The sequence below is a fragment of the Alternaria incomplexa genome (assembly GCF_024043165.1).
Source record: "Alternaria incomplexa strain BMP 0042 chromosome Unknown scaffold_7, whole genome shotgun sequence".
NCBI lineage: Eukaryota > Fungi > Ascomycota > Dothideomycetes > Pleosporales > Pleosporaceae > Alternaria > Alternaria incomplexa.
Window position 1 is genome coordinate 886,209 of NW_026249856.1, and position 17,026 is coordinate 903,234.

The 17,026-nt window shown below is 52.4% G+C and overlaps 6 protein-coding genes across 6 annotated transcripts; 1 reads left to right on the forward strand and 5 right to left on the reverse strand.

Annotated features, from left to right (window-relative positions):
• Window positions 1-303: 303 nt before the first annotated feature.
• Window positions 304-4,402, reverse strand: J4E90_005487 (uncharacterized protein; the record flags this gene model as incomplete). Its single annotated transcript, XM_051435040.1, has 7 exons — window positions 304-448; window positions 502-733; window positions 784-886; window positions 1,015-1,066; window positions 1,120-2,052; window positions 2,099-2,906; window positions 2,953-4,402. The coding sequence occupies 7 exons, from the start codon at window positions 4,400-4,402 to the stop codon at window positions 304-306; spliced, it is 3,723 nt and encodes a 1,240-aa protein (XP_051291064.1).
• A 921-nt stretch (window positions 4,403-5,323) lies between these two features.
• J4E90_005488 (uncharacterized protein) lies at window positions 5,324-7,291 on the reverse strand (the record flags this gene model as incomplete). Its single annotated transcript, XM_051435041.1, has 3 exons — window positions 5,324-5,415; window positions 5,469-7,181; window positions 7,288-7,291. 3 exons carry the CDS (start codon window positions 7,289-7,291, stop codon window positions 5,324-5,326), a joined length of 1,809 nt encoding a protein of 602 aa, XP_051291065.1.
• A 1,786-nt stretch (window positions 7,292-9,077) lies between these two features.
• Window positions 9,078-9,670, reverse strand: J4E90_005489 (uncharacterized protein; the record flags this gene model as incomplete). The annotated part of the gene is made up of 2 exons (XM_051435042.1): window positions 9,078-9,545; window positions 9,629-9,670. 2 exons carry the CDS (start codon window positions 9,668-9,670, stop codon window positions 9,078-9,080), a joined length of 510 nt encoding a protein of 169 aa, XP_051291066.1.
• A 1,389-nt stretch (window positions 9,671-11,059) lies between these two features.
• Window positions 11,060-13,064, reverse strand: J4E90_005490 (uncharacterized protein; the record flags this gene model as incomplete). Its single annotated transcript, XM_051435043.1, has 2 exons — window positions 11,060-12,528; window positions 12,968-13,064. 2 exons carry the CDS (start codon window positions 13,062-13,064, stop codon window positions 11,060-11,062), a joined length of 1,566 nt encoding a protein of 521 aa, XP_051291067.1.
• An 878-nt stretch (window positions 13,065-13,942) lies between these two features.
• On the forward strand, window positions 13,943-15,019 carry J4E90_005491 (uncharacterized protein; the record flags this gene model as incomplete). The annotated part of the gene is made up of 3 exons (XM_051435044.1): window positions 13,943-13,958; window positions 14,017-14,250; window positions 14,316-15,019. The coding sequence occupies 3 exons, from the start codon at window positions 13,943-13,945 to the stop codon at window positions 15,017-15,019; spliced, it is 954 nt and encodes a 317-aa protein (XP_051291068.1).
• A 197-nt stretch (window positions 15,020-15,216) lies between these two features.
• Window positions 15,217-16,619, reverse strand: J4E90_005492 (uncharacterized protein; the record flags this gene model as incomplete). Its single annotated transcript, XM_051435045.1, has 2 exons — window positions 15,217-16,404; window positions 16,467-16,619. 2 exons carry the CDS (start codon window positions 16,617-16,619, stop codon window positions 15,217-15,219), a joined length of 1,341 nt encoding a protein of 446 aa, XP_051291069.1.
• Window positions 16,620-17,026: the final 407 nt, after the last annotated feature.

The window sequence follows — 17,026 nt, forward strand, 5'->3', positions numbered from 1 at the left end:
GGGCGAACGCGTCCATGACTGCAGCAGAGGCGCGATAAAGCAACGAGGTAGTCGCACTTTTGCATCATTCGATAGCTTTTTAGCCCAAAAACAAATTCCCATCATGGACCCGGGAGATCTCCAGCGCATCGTTGGACGCTGGAGAAATCCTAGGAGTGCTGTGTAGCCCGCCAGGCCATCCCGAAATCAAACTCCACGACGCCAAAACCAACGCCTGTAGTCCCCAAACCGACCCAAGAAAGTTCAAATTCGCACTTTTTAGACGCCTGTATACCTCAAATCCCATCGAAATCCCGTACCACACTAGAGATCGTCGGCATAGCCCTCGTCATCACGATCAGCCCTGAAACCACCGCGTGGATCGGGGTTATCGACCATGATGAAAGGCTTACCATCGGGGTCCTCCTCCAAGTTGCCGAACAATCGCATCAGCGTGCGTGTGTCCATCCTGCTCGTTGTTAGTTATGCGTCGATCGATCGCCAAGAAAAATCAACACGTACTTCTTCATAGTCTTGCCATCGTCCTCCATGATCGCAGCAATCTCCTTGTCCTTGCGATCTTGCATGCCGATGAGATGCTCGTCGACCGTGTTCTTGACGCAGAGACGGCTCATGAACGTCTCCTCGCGCTGGCCGATGCGGAACACGCGGCAGAAAGCCTGCTGTTCGGAGGCCGAGTTCCACCAGGGATCGATCATGATGACCTTGGACGCCATGGTCAGGTTGAGGCCCACTGCAATGCGAGTTAGCAAAGCAGCTAGTAAGAGTATTGGGAGTGCTTACAGCCGCCACAACGCAGAGACGCCAGCATTATCTGGCAATCTGGGTTCTCGGCGAACGAACTGATGGCCTTATCGCGGGCGCTCAGGCTCATTTTGCCATGGTACTGCGCAATATGTTTAGCAACAATCTACAAAAGCTTGAGGATTTGGGTAGTGCCGGGAGGCATTCGCGGTTGATTTCAGCGTCAAACGAGCGGACGAAAGGGCATGTCGCTGTCTGGCTGGTACTTACTTCTGCAAACTGCCAACCTTCTTTCTTGAATACCTGTGCCAGAATGCGAATCCTGTGGGCTGTTAGCGTCTGAATCGCGGGAATCAAGGAGTCAAAGCTACTCACATGGCCAGAAACTGCGTATAGACGATGATCTTGACTTGTTCGTTCTCCTTGAGCCAGTTGATGATCTGGCTCTTGACAGCAATGGTCTTCGCAGAGGGTAGGACGTCATCGCCAGCGAAAGTAAGCCAATTCTCTGCAATGTCTTCTTGACCGAGGCGTGCGCGCTGCTTTTCCTTGTTCTTCTTCTTGTTGGCTCGTGTGCCTCGTGCAGGTGCATCAGGTGTATCGTCCTCATCTACCTCACAAGGAATAATATGGGTAGGAGTAGCACCACAAGCCTTGCATGGTGGGATTATATCCGTGTCTTCCTCGGCCATTGGAAGGATCACCTCATTCTCGTAGCAAGGCTCCTTGCAGATGAGGTGACCACAGGACGTTATATGCGGCGCTCGGGGTTGCTTTCCACACCAGCCGCATTTCGCCTTTTGCTTTGTCTTCTCCCAACTCTCACCTGTCTTGAGGCTGCCGAGGAAGGGCTTGAAGTTGAAGTCCTTGCCGAATTCACCGCCTGTGGTGAACTTTTGGATCAGATCATCTGCAGGGTCTTCTTCGACTACCTGGTCGAACTCTTCTTCCAGTAAATCATCGTCTTTGTCGATGGCATTGGCGTTGGCAGTTTCGTCCTCTGACACGTAAGCCTCTCCTCGCTCTTTGGCAGCTTTCTTGGCAGCGTCTTTCCTAGCTTTGGCAGCTTTCTTGGTGGCAGCTTTCTTGGCTTCGATAGCGGCAGTCTTCTTCTTCTGGTCAGCAGCAACCTTTTCAAGCTGCTTGCGAACTGAAATGATCGTCTTTCCATTCTGGTTCTTCGGGTTCTTGGCCTCATTATCGACCACACTCTTGATGGCCTCAATGTCTTCGCGCTCGAGAAGGTCACGGATGACGAATTGGAGCATGAGGATGTGGCCGGTCAATTGACGAAGGCGAAGAAGCATGCTGTAAATTGTTAGCAAGGTTACTTGGGCTGAGATAGAGTACTTACACCAACGCGTTGCTGTATGACTTGTCCAGAGTGCCATTCTGCGCCCACATGTTGATGCATTTGGCAAAGCGTGCGCGAACAATGTCGTAGATGCTCCTCTCGACGGAATTGAAATCACACCAGTAAGTTGACTGGTCAGCCTGAGGAAGCTTCAGGATGGGAGCGCCAAACATCTCGTCGGCGTGGGTGCGTCGAATCATGAACTGCGAAAGGCGCACTAGCAGTCTCTCGGTGTTCTCGTCATTCTTACTGTCGCAGTAATTGTGCTTGAATATCTTGAAGCTGCCAGTGTGAGGGACACCAAGGAACTTGAAGTAAGGGTACAGCTCAGTCAGGCTGTTGAGAATTGGTGTACCGCTGAGGGCCCACTTGTGATGCGCCATCAAAGCTCGACATGCGATCGATGTTCGCGACATATGGTTCTTGATAGCCTGAGCCTCATCGAGAACGATGCGCAAGAACATCATGCGGTGTAGAGGACCCCTCTCATTCTCGAAGATTTCCCTCCACCAAGCTAGCTTCTGCTCGGCAGTTTGGCATTCGATAGGCGGTTCGTTTTTGGGATACGACTTCATGATTTCCGTGTACGTAGTAAGAACGACGTCGTGTCCTGCTAGAATCTGAGCGGAATTGGTAGAGTCAAGACGCGTACCGGCGCCGTAGCGCATAATCTTCATATTGACTTTGGAGGCGTCGGTGTGCAGCTCGATTTCATTCTTCCATTGCGTCAAGAGTGCAGGAGTCGCAATAAGGAGAGTTGTCTTGGGGCCTGTATCGTTCTTAGGTGGTCGACCGTTGATCATGTTCGCTGCAGGAGTCAGTTTGATTTGACAAGGTATGTTGAGAGCACTTACCTAGCATCATGAGAGTCTTTCCAAGTCCCATCTGATCAGCCATCAAGCCACCTTTCGGTTCATCAGATCCATTCTCCCGGCGACGCATGAAGGCGGTACCGAGCACTTGATAGGGCTTGAGTGACGTGCTCATACCTCTCACTCGCCAGAGACCGTTCCCGTCTGCCTTGACATGACCCGTACCATCAAAGTCTATTGTCGCTTTCAACAGAACATTCATATCGGTGGTTGCCTTCTTTCTGTCGTCAAGCGGGACGCTAGCGATGAGCTCTCTCAACGCATCAGCTTTGTTTCTTGATCTGAACCCTGGCTGGTCAGCTGCGTTAGCGCCGGCTTGTTGCTGGAAGACATTGGCGTTGAACAAAGACGCCGCTTGCTTGACCGCGTGAATAGCGTCCTGTTTATTCTTCGAAGTCTTATTACCACGAGCCCTGACGGGCTTTTTAGGGCCAGATCTTGGCTTCGCGGGTCCCTTTCCCTTCGAGCCTTTGCCACGACCAGAAGGCACAGAAGCCTGTTCTTCGGCCGAAGCTACAGCTCCCTTCTGCTTCTTCCGTGACGCGTCGCCTTCTGCTTCAAGAGCCACATGCATGCTCTGGAGCTCGGCATCATGCATTGACATAGGCTGTCCTTCTTTGGTAGGCATCGGTCGGCGGCGCTTGCGAGTTCCAGAATCTGCGAAGTCGAAGTCATGATCAGATTCCACCTCTTCCTCAATGTTTCGTGTTAAATTGAACTCTGGGAAAAGGTCAACTTCGCCGTCATCCGCTTCTCTGTCTTTGGCAAGATCGCGAGATCGCTTCTTCTTTCTGGCTTCCTCAACACCCCTTATCTTCATCCACGCAACCTGCTCTACGAATGATAGAGTACCCTTCGTCCTCTTCACCTCATCGTAATAGCGCTTCTTGGCTTGGAAATCTTTGATGGCTCTCTTGTCCGCAAGATCGTCCTCAATAATAGCCGGAACAGCAGCGGATGAAGACTGTCCTGGTCTGACAGCCTCAAGATACGCCTCATCGTCAAGGTTGGAGCTGGTCGGATATGCTGGTGTTTGTCTGCTAGCGACCAGCTTCTGATGCTGCCGTTCTTTCTGCATGGCGCGAATCTTTTGAATGATTGAACCGGCCACCTTTGGACGAGGTGGAGTAAGCATTGGCGGAGTGGCGATGGGTGCGACGGGTTCTTGTTGATGCTTAAGGATCTGGGAAGGGGGTTCGTCTTCAGGAATGAACAGCGAGTCAGGATCGCGGACTTGCTCGATTGAAGGCACAGGTGTGTCTTGATCGTGATCCATGTTCTCGACTTGTGATAGCGAGACCTGAGCATCGGCCATGTTGTCCTCATCATCAGGCTCGACCATAAGTGCATCTTGATCATGGTCGAGGTTATCGCTAGCTGGTACCGGGACTTGAGCGTCGGACATAGCGTTCATGCCATCCGGCTCGGCCATGATGGCTGAGCGTTGAGGTGGGACTTTAGTAGTAGTTGTGTACTAATTGAAGGTCGGAATAGTGTTGAAAGATTGATGAAGAATAAGGAGGAGTGCGGTGGAGGGAGGACGGAGGAGGCGCAGAAAGTGAGGCTTATATAGAGGCTCACGCGACAGACGACGGAGCGGGGAGCTAGGTGAGAGAGATGCGCAGCAGACGCTGGAGGTCCAGATTGAGGTGAGAGAGTAATACATGGGGGATACCTGTCAGAAGCCATTTGTACCAGCACTTCAGGTCGGTTTGCTCAAGTCGAGGTGAGTGAGCGTCTGGAATACCATAATGCAAATTTGTTGGTAGTCCACTGTACGCGACTCGCTGAGAGCCTCCTGGTCGCCTCAAAAGAGTTGCGGCTGTGGTCGAATTAGACATTGTCGGCGATGTACCCATCTAAGGTCTCCTGGCTCCGGTTGGCGCAATACAATGTGCGCGACTTGCTGAGAACCTCCTCGCACCTCCCGAACAGTTGTCATCGTGAGTGACGCAGGCATTGTAGGCGGCAAACCGATTCGAGGTTTCCTGACCTTTCAACAGGTTAGCGCAAATTCATCATTATAATGCTCACACAGGAAGAGAGCGGCACCCGTTTCGAAGCATACAACCCGAAGTTGCGATACTTCGTAGCCTGCAGCCCTGCTACATGATATGCATCATTGTATAAGAACCCGCGTTAGACATTATTCTTTATATTGTTATGGGTTAAGGTGCTACAATACACCTGTCGTGTTATTGGGTATCGGAACAAATTCGAAAGGAAACGGCAGTAGGTGCAGTATGTATACCCATGTAAGCAAAGAAGACTCCCTATTCACCACCTCTTTCCGAAGAAACCCTACAAGTATGCACATGAAGAAAACAAAGAAAGAGTCTGTGAGAGACCTCGTCTAGCACTGGTTCTCCAAAATTTCGGGGTAGAACCAGGCAGCCAGTGCAATGATGATATAGCTGGCCATGAGCAGTATGCCTTCGAGCCAATCTGCAACTTGTTAGTAAAATGCGCACATGAGCAAAGCAGGGGAGTAAACTTACGTGACTTGCCGTCCTGGATGAGGTAGTTGACGAGCAATACCGAGACGAAGAGTGTGACGATTTGGAAGTTGTCGAAGTACAGAGTCATGCAGTCTTTGCCAAGGATCCATCCCAAGATGACGATGAACGGGAAGACGAGAAGAGCAATTTGCATACTGGAGCCAACAGCAACACCGATAGACAGATCCATCTTGTCCTTGATGGCGACAGTGACAGCGGTGGCGTGCTCGGCAGCATTACCAACGATGGGAAGCAAGATAAGACCGACAAAGGTAGTAGAGATTTTACCGGTATCGGTAAGACCTTCAATACTTTCGACCATAAACTCTGAGCAAAAAGCGACAAGAGTTGTGGAAATTGCGAGAGTAACGAGAGCGCCGAGAACAGAGAGCGAGGGTGTTTCGAACTCCTCTTCGTCGTCGTCGTCTTCTGAGCCGTCGGGGTTCTTGAAAAGTGACTTCATGTTGACACCGCCTCCGGACGCTGCAGCGGTACCGGCGCCAATAGCTGCGATGCCGCGCGAAGCATCGCCCTCCTCCTTCTTGCCAGACTTGCGCTTAGGGACCTTTTGGCTAGGCTCGTTGTACATGGTAGCGTGAGTCTTTAGCTGGAAGGCAAGGTAGCAAGCGTAGACCAAGAGGAGGATAACAGCCGTGCCGTGTGATAGTTCCTGGTTCCTGACAGCATCGGCAGCACCATTGTTCGCGGTGCTGTCATCCTCGGCGATGGTGTTGTGGAACACAGTCGGAATGATAAGCGATGCAACACAGAGAGCAAGCAACGATGCCGCCGTCTGTGCAACTGTGACGTTGAAGAACTGTTCCAGGCGGTTGATTCCTCCCAGGAAGAAGGACATACCCAAAACCAATAGCAAATTCGACAACATGCTGCCAATGAGTGAAGTCTTGACAATAGTGATCTCGTCTTTGAGCAGGGCTTGAATGGACACGATCAGTTCGACGGCGTTGCCAAAGGTAGCGTTCAACAGCCCACCAAGAGTCTCGCCAACGCGGATGGCCAGCTCTTCAGTCGCATTACTGAGCATGGCTGCGAGCGGGATGATGGCGATGAAGTTGATGACGAAAACCGGGACGGGTTTCAGGTGTGCGTATCTAACAGCAAACCCGATGGGCACAAAGATGAGGAGAACATTGATCCAGGCACCGAAAAGAACGAAACGGATCTGTTTGCCGACTGGTATCTTCCTCTTGTGAGCCTTCCTCTTGCGTTCCTCTAGCGAAAGTTCGTCGTCTTCCGGGTCCTCTGCCGCAACATCTGGTGCATCGTGGTCTTTGCGGAAGATGCCCTTGAATTTGGCACGACGGGTGGGGCCGACGTTGGCCTCTTGGTTGGAAGGCGCAATGGTGCTGTCGCCGGAAGCCTTGTGCGCGCCATTCGTTTCGGACATCATATCCTTCTCCTCCGTTGACTCCGGGATAGTCGTAGACGCGCTTCCGTATGTTGGAGAAGACGTAGATGGTTCGGTGTTGTGGTGGCCGGACATACCGAACTCTTTGCCTGCTTGCATGCTCTCTAGCCGTCTTTGCTCCTCGATGGCGGGTGTAGCATGGGTTTCCGATCGCGTCCTGTGTACTGCGTTCTCTTCGTCTAGGTTAACGTCTCGAGACCGTTGTCGGGCGAATGGGTTGTAGTTCGCTGCGCCGTTGCCGCCATGTTGCGACGCGACGCGATGTGCCTGCCTTCGTACGGTATCTAAATTCATTATTAGATGTGTTCTGGTGTTTGGCAGAAGAAGTCGGGTCGAGGGATAATCGAGACCTATCGCGATCTCGATTCTCGGAGATGTGGATCCACTTACGCATTGATCTACTTTCGCGGCAGCTGTGCCGTCTTCTTGCACTTAGTGGTGGATATGTGGTCCAGTTGAGAGTCGCGCTCAAGAAGTGCGACGTGCAGCTCGATATGCCAAGTGAGTACTCGGAACGAGTTGCTTGTGATTCGGAACGGGTGGCTGGGGGCCGAAACGGATGAAATGGGGGCGAACAATTGTCTGGACCAACGAGCGCGCGAAAAAGTGTGCCTGATGCAACCGGGGAGAGACAGACGCAGGTACGCGTGCAATCTGTGTCGGAGATTTGTCGTTGGAGGTCTGCCCTGAGAACAAAGGACCGGTGAGTGAATGGAGAAAGGGAGGAAGGAGCCAAGGGTAATTAAACCAGCGTTGACAGGAGGCCAGCGCACTGACGAGTCCAACACTGACGAGTATAGTTGTGGCTGTTGTGTGAATGCACGAATGAGAAACGCCTCAGCCACAGTTGACGGGGGCAAATAGGAGCTAACGGGATTGTCAAAAGGCTGTGTTTACAGTAGCGCGCGCATGCAAACGCAAATCACTGCGTTCGGAGTCTACGTGATTGCCTCTCGGAAGACAGATGTGCGAAGCTTCACGTCATGATAGTCAAGCCTTGTTACGGAGAACCAAGATTCACTCGAGGCACTTGGCTGGGGGCTTGGGCTAGCATCGGGCGCAGAGGCGGTCTGGGCATGACGACGCGGCTAGACTTGGAAACGCTTAACTGGTCGACCCTGCATGCCAGCTTGCGCACTAGCAAAGCATCACGATACTTGATCTGGGGAATCTGCTGGTGTTGTTGAAGTTTCCTTGCTTTCCCCCATGGCTGTTTGGCTGGCGTCGCAGGCTGCACCCTGGAGGTTTTACCACGTCTGCTGTACACCGTAAGCTCCAGACGCTTGCTTTGCGTCTGCTTGCATCCGAGTGCGACTGAAATACCGCGAATGATCTTTATACGCACGACAAGCATCAAAGCTTACACTCGCAGCAAGACGCATGCGGCCATGACAGAGATCTGAAATAGCATCCGCTTAATCCTGCATTTATATACACGCGATATGATAGCTCTTAGACATGCATCACATCTGACCTGGTGATCTGCGCCTGCATATGTCCTTACCCCAGTTGCACAGCTGGAGTGATGATGGCACGACGATGGCGCCATCATGGCGCACCAACCCTCGACTGGACACCACGCACGAGGGAAAATATATCCTATCGCCTGCGTTCACACGATCGACGTTTCTTGCTTTTTCCTATGTCTGTTGCCCAACTAGGCAAGTTGCGCAACGGCCATGGATGTCGGCGGGCACAAAGCAAAAGAAATGCCGGGGCCGTCCTCACAGCATTGGTGCGCACTCGCCGAAGGCATGCCGCAGCGACGTGGGTGGCGGCACGCCGCAACAGCCTGATTCGTGCGCAAAAAATCGAGTTCGAGATTGCCCATAGACATAGCGCTCAGTATGATAGTAAGACACGGTTCGCAGGTTTGCATCTGTATGTCTGCCTTCGCTCATGCAGCCACAGTATGCAATCCGGCCGATGACGTACGGGCCTCACAATGCGCATGATAAAGGAGCTAGTCGCGTATACCATGGCTGCAAGAGAAAGGCGTAGCAAAATTATTGAATCCTTTGTAATGTTTACATCAAGTACTCCTTTCCTACATGAGATAACCATATCCAGTATCATGAACGCCCTACTGCCGGTCCAAGCACTCCTGTGCGCCGCTTATCACGTATTGTACTGCTCTCCATGTCCCTTCTCTTGAGACATATGCGCCCAAGTCTGTCCATTTACGGGCCCTGGACCTTGTTGTCGCCCTTGATTACATCTGCATAGGTCGGTGGTGGCCCTTCAGGCTGACTCGAGCTACCCTCGCCGGCTTGCGGTGCAGCAGCATTCGGGGCTGAAGCGTCCTTCGCGGCCTTGCTTCCCTTTGGTTGCGCAAAGCTGTTTGTCACGCCACTCTGCTGTCCGGGGAACTGGCCGTTGCTTGGCTGGCTGCCCACGGTGCCGTAATTCGCCTGTCCTCCAGCCGGCTGCTCGTGGGTGATGACATAGTATGTGGTTCCGCCGTTGCTGTTTGCGCCGCGTTCGCGGTCGGGCACTTGCTGGTATGCGTCGTACGGATCTGGGTTTTGGAGGATCACGTACCAGGCGTGTAGGAGGCCTGGCAGGAAACCGAGACAGCAGAGCGCGAGATTGATGAGAGAGTCGGCACTGCAGAGGCCTTTCTTTACCCATACCCCCACAGGTGGGAACTAGTTGACGTGTCAGTACTTGAAGACGGTGGGTCGCAAAGAGATGGCTGGTGCCTGCTGCAGTTTCGGGGACGTAGACGTACCAGGACGCTCAGAAGCATCAAGAAACAGTCGGAGCCGCACATGATGACAGTGAATCGCGATGTAGAGTTCTGGGTTGGGTTGCGCAGCTGTAGGTACAAGGTCGTAGTCGTTGTGCTGGCGTCGGGGTGTCGCCTGAGTGAGAGGTACCTGCAGTCGCTTGATCTGATGACGCACATTGTGGCTGTGCGTGGCTGTGCATTCGCCGAGGTACCTGGAATACGATATACGGGAACCACCGCTGTCACACTGGCGCTAGTCAAGATGAAGCGCCGCTTCTGCAATTCGACGTCTTTCCAAGCCGATCTTTCGTTCACAAATTATTCTTATCGAGTGGCAAGCTCTGGAAACCAACTGCCCGCCTCGCAGCATATCCATATGTCACTTATCAGATATCCAAGATCACCGAACGTTGCACATAATCCGTTTTGATTCTCTAGTTCAATATGTACGTGTTCATGTCCCATTGAAAACAAACGCTTTGTGTGGCACACAGGTTGGATCACATACAGAAGAGCTGTCCTCCCCAGCACCTGATATTAGCACCTGATATTAGCACATGTGGCTCAGCCTGTAGATTCTGCTACGCATCATGGATCAAAGATCTTCAAGGTCACAGCCCTCGCTGGAAGGTAGAGAATAGCTTGCAGCTGGCTACCTGAGTGCCAGCGTAGTATGCATATCCTGTGGCTGGCGCCATTTTACTTGAAGTAGCTAGCAACGCACACCACGAGTACCAACATATACTTACTGCACATACGATTGTGTGATCTTGTTGGACTATAGGGATAAAACATGGATCGCAATCTCCGAGCGAACTACGGGACTAAACACCAAGGAAACGTGATCTGAAGAACAAGGATCAAACATGGTGGTAGGTGAACAGATAAAAGGATGACATCGACAGAATTTGACGCGACAAGTGGGAAGATCGAATGAGATTGATATAAATGGTGGTGAAGATGACAAGATGACAGAACGTCTTGAACAGACAGTGAAGAGAAAAGGACATAACGTGCCCTGTGAAATGAACATCAAGCGCTGAATGACGCCATACCCATAAGCCACCCTTTCTGAACAAACTCATCAAAGCATTCTTTAGACAGAAAATGGGATCACAGTCGTCAACCCCTGTAGACGTGAGGGTGTAGTATCAAAGCAGTGAATGAAAATGTAGGGCATCATCCCGCATGATAATATGCTGCATAAAATGGATGATCCAGTATCTTAAAAAGACCATTGTGCAAGGTCAAGAGGCTGGCGGGAGGTGCTCTTGACGAATGACACGGCAGCCACAAGAATGGACGGCTCTGACAAGAATTCTGAGCAAGCATTGCAGTGGGTGTACTCATACTGACGGGACGTTCAACGTCGGCTGTGACTAGTAAGATTCTGCACGAAAATTGGAGAGCGTTAAAAGGAATTGGCAGGTCTTACCTGTACGCAGCATCAACTTGAGAGCGCCGCTTTCGCTTGCTGTAGTCTTCTTGCTGCCGCAAGCGCTCATGCTCGTGGTCCGCATCCTCATAGCTCCTCTTCCGAGAGAAAGAGCTATCGCCTCGGTCGAGTGAGGTTGCACTTGGCACATCCTGTCGTATCTCGCTGCTGGGATTTTCGGGCTCGAAATCAGAGCCAGCCATGGTGTGGTTGCTTCCTTCAGAGAGCGCTGGACTGCCCCTGGAGCCATCGAGACCATGGCCACGATGCTGAGGCGCATTCCAAGGATCGTAGCGTTGTTGTTGTGGGGGTGGAGGTGGAGGTGGGGGCCTAGAGGTGGTGGAAGACGACATGGAGCCATACGGCCGAGGCAGCGGAGGTCCATGTGTATTGTTGCGATGCCCTCCATACGATTGCGCTCGTTGAGGTGGAAGAGCAGGCTCTGCAGTCTTTGTGAAGGCAGAAGGCAATGATGGCTTGCCAGGAAGTGCCGACGGGATCTTCGCATCGGAGGCAGATAATGGTAGTGAAATCTGCTCATCTGATGGTGGCTTCGGGGTCCCGGTCACGCCCAGTTTAGCCAGGATGTCTTCTTGGCTTAGCTGTTGAGGAGGTGCTGTCTCAGACTCCGTAGTGGCAGGTTTGGTGGATCCACTGTTTGTAGCGAGTGCTTGCTCAAGGTTATCCATAATGTCCCACGTAGCATCGCGCATCTCCAGATCCTCATCCTGCTGTACCTCCTCGTACAATTCGTCCGGTCGATCTCGTTGAGCAATACAATCCTCTAGCGAGACGAGATTGGATTTCATGTCCTCGTCTGTGAATACGACGAAGACTGGGTCATCTTGAAGTGTCTCCCATTCGTCTGTCTGCCTAACATTCAAGAAAGCCTCATGCGAGTTGTCGGCTGTAAAGTACATCGACACTGAATCTCCGTTGTCCAGTTTCTCCGGCGTAGGTTTCAGTGCGTCTTCTTCGGCCTCGGCGAAGGTTGATGGTAATGCACGTGTTACCTGCTTTGCGGGATGCCAGATGATAACTCCGAGACTTAGGGCCGGATCGACAGGTTCATTGCTTTTGGGCCATATAGCACCATCGAAATCGAAATCCCAGTCGTCCCAGGCAAGGAACAGTTGCGGCTTCTCGCCTGAACTTTCCTCACTCAAAGCACTCGTGGACTGATTTGACGGTGGAAGGGTACGAGATGTAGTGAGATGAACAGTCGCCTGTGTTGGTGTAGCGTGAGGATCCGGCGTGGAATGACTATCGTTGGGTAATCCGTTGATTGAGCTGTGTTGGTTTGACTGATAGGATGCTTGCCCCTGCTGCTGTGACCACGCTGGATTCTGTCCATAAGCCTGTTGATTGGTGTTAGTGGCCGCATGCTGAGGCTGATATCCTTGATAGTGGCTCTGTGGTGGTGCATAGGGCTGCGCAGGAGGTTGATTCGGAGGTTGCGAGTAACCTGTATTTGGTTGATAACCTGGTTGTGGCCATTGATAATTAGCTTGCACCGGCGGATATGCGGCCTGTGGGTAATTTGGAGCTTGGGGCGGCGGCTGATTATAACCCTGGGCGGAATAGCCATGGTGCGCAGGGGGAGCAGCATAACCTTGCTGTGGGTAACTTGGAGGTACTGGGGGTGGTTGTGAGAATGCAGGCTGCGGCGGTTGGTACTGATTGGGAAAATGAGTGGTTCCAAAAGGGCCCTGGGGTTGCGCCGGCCCACGATAGCCTGGGGGAGGGGGATACCGAGTAATTATCGGATTTCCCTTCTTCTTTGGAGGTCTACACATATGTCAGAAAACGGCCTTTGGGGAATCTAAACTTGAGGTTCGATGTTGTTGTTCTTTTCAAAATATCTGGCCGAGCTGCAAGTACGTGGTGAGATAAAGAAAACCTACTGAACATGAGGAGCACGGTGAGGTGGACCGGCCGGCGGATAGGCAGCTCCTGACTGATATTGTCCGTATCCCGGTTGTTGTCCTGGCTGCTGTCCATATTGATAGGGCGGCTGTTGGCCGTATGGCTGGCCATTGCCATACGGTTGCTGCTGGAAAGGCGCCGAACCTGCTACGGGCCCGCTCCACGACATGCCCACTCTGGAAATTACCTGTTGCGATGCACGTCAGGAGTAAGATGCTCGGGACCGTATAGAAAGAAATGGAGTCGATGGATTTCTCGGAAGTGGTGATGTAGGTCGGACTGGATGTAGGCAAGTGTTCTTGAGTTGGGAGGTGCGCGTCTCAAAATTTGGTCTGGTCGAGCGCACGAGCCAGGACGACGAAAGAGAAGCCCAAGCTCATGGAGGGACTTTGAACTTAGGGTGCTCTGATAACGCGTGAAGGCTGAATGATTTGGGCGGAACTATGACGTTGGGAAAGACGGAATTGAGTTGACGGAAAGAGCCCTGAAGTGAAACAAGCCAGGCTGATGTGAGGAAAACCCTTGGAAGTTGCTATTGAGAGCACAGCAGGATGCAGATGGCGGGTTGCGAGGAATGCAGGAGATTGGCCTCGGGACATCAGAATCTAGTGACGCGACAGGAGGGAAGACTTGAGGGTGAAGACGCCGAGTGCACACCCGTCCCATTGAAGCATGCCAACGGTTGTCGCGTAGAAATGAAATCTGGAGCGTGGTCACGTTTTGCGCTTGGGCCAGGGCCAGCGCGGGATGCCGCCGCATTTCAGGCCGACAGGCACACATTGCCCCCCATTGCCATGTCGCTCGCTCTCGCGCCATCGCCCAGATACCGCCCCTCGATGCGCCCCCGAGGATGATTGTACGATACAGACACCTGCTAGCGACCAGTATAGACTCGATACCCTGAGCTGCGCCGCGAATGCCCCAACACCAACACCCACCGCACAAACACCACCATGCCCGGCCTACCGTGTACGTCAGTCGCCGACGCCTGCGCATTCCCTGGGTGGCTGTGCTGACATTGTGGCAGCTACCGTAGACCTCGATGAATGCATATCGCGCCTGTCGAAGAAGGAGCTGCTCGCCGAGTCGGTGGTCGAGGCAATATGCGCCAAAACCAAGGAGCTGCTCATGAAAGAGAGCAATGTGGTGCACATCAGAGCGCCCGTTACTGTCGTGGGTGACATCCACGGCCAGTTCTTCGATATGATGGAGATATTCAAGATTGGCGGGCCGTGTCCTGACACCAACTACCTCTTCCTCGGTGCGTCTCCGTCCATTGGCCGTATGCTGCACGCGACCTCGTTTCATGACGCTAATATATCCTAGGTGACTACGTCGATCGCGGTCTCTTCTCTGTCGAAACAATATCGCTCCTCGTATGCCTGAAGCTTCGCTATCCACACCGAGTCCACCTTATACGCGGAAACCACGAATCGCGCGGAGTCACTCAGTCTTATGGCTTCTACACCGAGTGCTCGCGAAAGTACGGGAACGCAAACGTATGGCATTATTTTACCGACATGTTCGACTTCCTCACTCTATCCGTCGTCATCAACGACCAGATATTCTGCGTACACGGTGGCCTCTCGCCGTCAATACACTCCATCGACCAAATCAAAATCATCGACCGTTTCCGAGAGATACCTCACGAGGGGCCTATGGCGGACCTAGTCTGGAGCGACCCAGATCCCGAACGAGACGAATTCTCGCTCAGCCCAAGGGGTGCAGGTTATACATTTGGAGCACAAGTTGTCAAGAAGTTTCTGGAAGTCAACTCCATGTCGCATATTCTACGCGCACATCAGTTATGTCAAGAGGGCTATCAGGTTCTGTACGATGACAGACTTAGCACTGTCTGGAGTGCACCGAATTACTGCTATCGGTGCGGTAACATGGCCAGTGTACTGGAGGTCAGCGATACCGGTGAACGCTTCTTCAATGTTTTCGATGCGAGCCCCGACAACGATGTCCACCGAGCAGAGCAGCAGCAACAGCAAGGCAAGGAAGTCACGACAGAGTACTTCCTATGATACCCAACGTATACAGCGGTGCATCATTGGCTCGGTGCGAATCTGGCATTTATCGGCGTTGGCACGAGGCACGGCGTTCGGGCAAGACTATGTTGGTTATATACAATCATGTGTGAAATGCGATCATATACTGAAGCTGGTACGCAATCTCAACAATCTCGTCGTTACCTGCTTTATACGTGATTTGCGCACCTGTTTCAGCATCCCAAGTACTTAGTTTCGATCCAACGCGCCTCTTCGTCATGACCCAGCCTTGCGACCACAATCTTAATGTCGGGGAACACGCTCAACACCCTGTTAAGACCTACGCGCCCTGCCGTATATGTCACAAAGACAACTCTGTTCTCCGGTACGCCATGGTCAACCAGTACCCTGACCGCCATCAATGCCGCTGCACCTGTGGAGAATTGCGGATCTAGAACCAAGACCAGTCCATGCTCTGCGATGTTCTCGGGAAGAGCCCGGTAATGCAACTCCGGTTCTCCAGTCCTGTAGTTTGTCTGGATCAATACTCTCCCAGTCCTGCAGTCTGGAATGGTTCTTCGAAGGCCCGTTTCGAATGCACTTCCACCACGTAAGACTACTACTGCGCTGATTTCCGCAGCCTTCTTGAGTCCCTGGTACGTGTAGTCTTGGGGCGTAGTGATTTTGTGTGACTCAAAAGGCAAGAAATCCGCAGCTTTCTCGACCAAAAGCGCGACCATGCGATCGAAGTAGAAGATAAAGTCTTCTCTCGACGTGGTCGGGTTGAGTAACAGGGTGTGCATTCCCTTGATTTGGTTCGTTTGTTGCAGTACGATAGCATTATCGCTCAATGGGCTATCTTCCGCGATCTTGCCCAGTCGTCTCAGCTCCGTCTGATGCTGTATGCTCTTGCTTTCTAGCGTCTGTCGAACCTGATTGCTCACCATGGTGATTGCGACCTTGTTCTCAATACCTCTTGGAATGATGAGATCAGCAATCTCCCTTTGCGGCGCAACGTATTTGTAGAAGTTTGGCTTTACGAAAGCGAACCATTGTTTGATGCATCCTTCGATGTCGCGTCCGCGTTCTTTCACATCCCGTACGAGACGTCTCGAGAGACACAGGTCAGCGTCGGCTTCCGCAAATATCTTGAGATCCAGGAGGTCGAGCACGCGTTGGTCATGCAAAGCAAAGATGCCTTCTAGAATTATGACGTGCGGCGAGTAGATCGTGGTCGTTTTGGAAAGGCGGGCGTGTTTTTGGAAAGAGTATATAGGCACTTCAGCCACCTTGCCACTCTTGATGTCCTTCAAGCGCTCGACCAGGATGTCGAAATCTATAGCGTCGGGCGAATCAAAGTCGAATTCGTTCCGGAAAGCCGCTGCAGATTGCTCTGGCGTCAGAGGCTTGTAGAACGAATCCTACATGCAGTGGTCCTTAGCTGATTGGAGCACGTGACCCACTGTACGAGGCTGGTACGCACCATAGACAGGATGACAACCCATGGCAAGTTCAAAGATGCCACTATCGCCAGTGCCAGAGAAGTTTTTCCAGATCCAGAACTACCAGCTACACCAATAATGCTCGCGTTGCCCCACGGCGGTTCGTAGTGCGTTCTGCGGCCTGCCGAGGCCATATTTGTGATTTCTTCGGATTTTCAAATGAGACCGTGTTTCTGCTATCTCATGCTCTACCAAACCGCACCTCTCATAGCAAGACTGAATAATGTCGAGGGTGTATGCAGGGTTCCAGCACGATCGGGTTTCTGCAGCGGGCGGCTCTTTACTTAGGCTCGCGCTTACATAATAACGACCCACCCCACTAGCGTTGCCAAGCTCGCAAGCTCAGTCTTTCTCTTCCACGAACCTTCACTCACAAACTTTCTCTCATCACGCACCAAGCTTTGCGTGACTGCCAGCACACTCGACCAACGGTCGGGCAGCTCTATCCTTCACTGATGGACGTCGGCTGAGGCTTGCTGAGCGCCTCGCTTCACCATGGTAAGCTCCAACGCATCTGCTGTCGCAAAACTCACCACCCTCT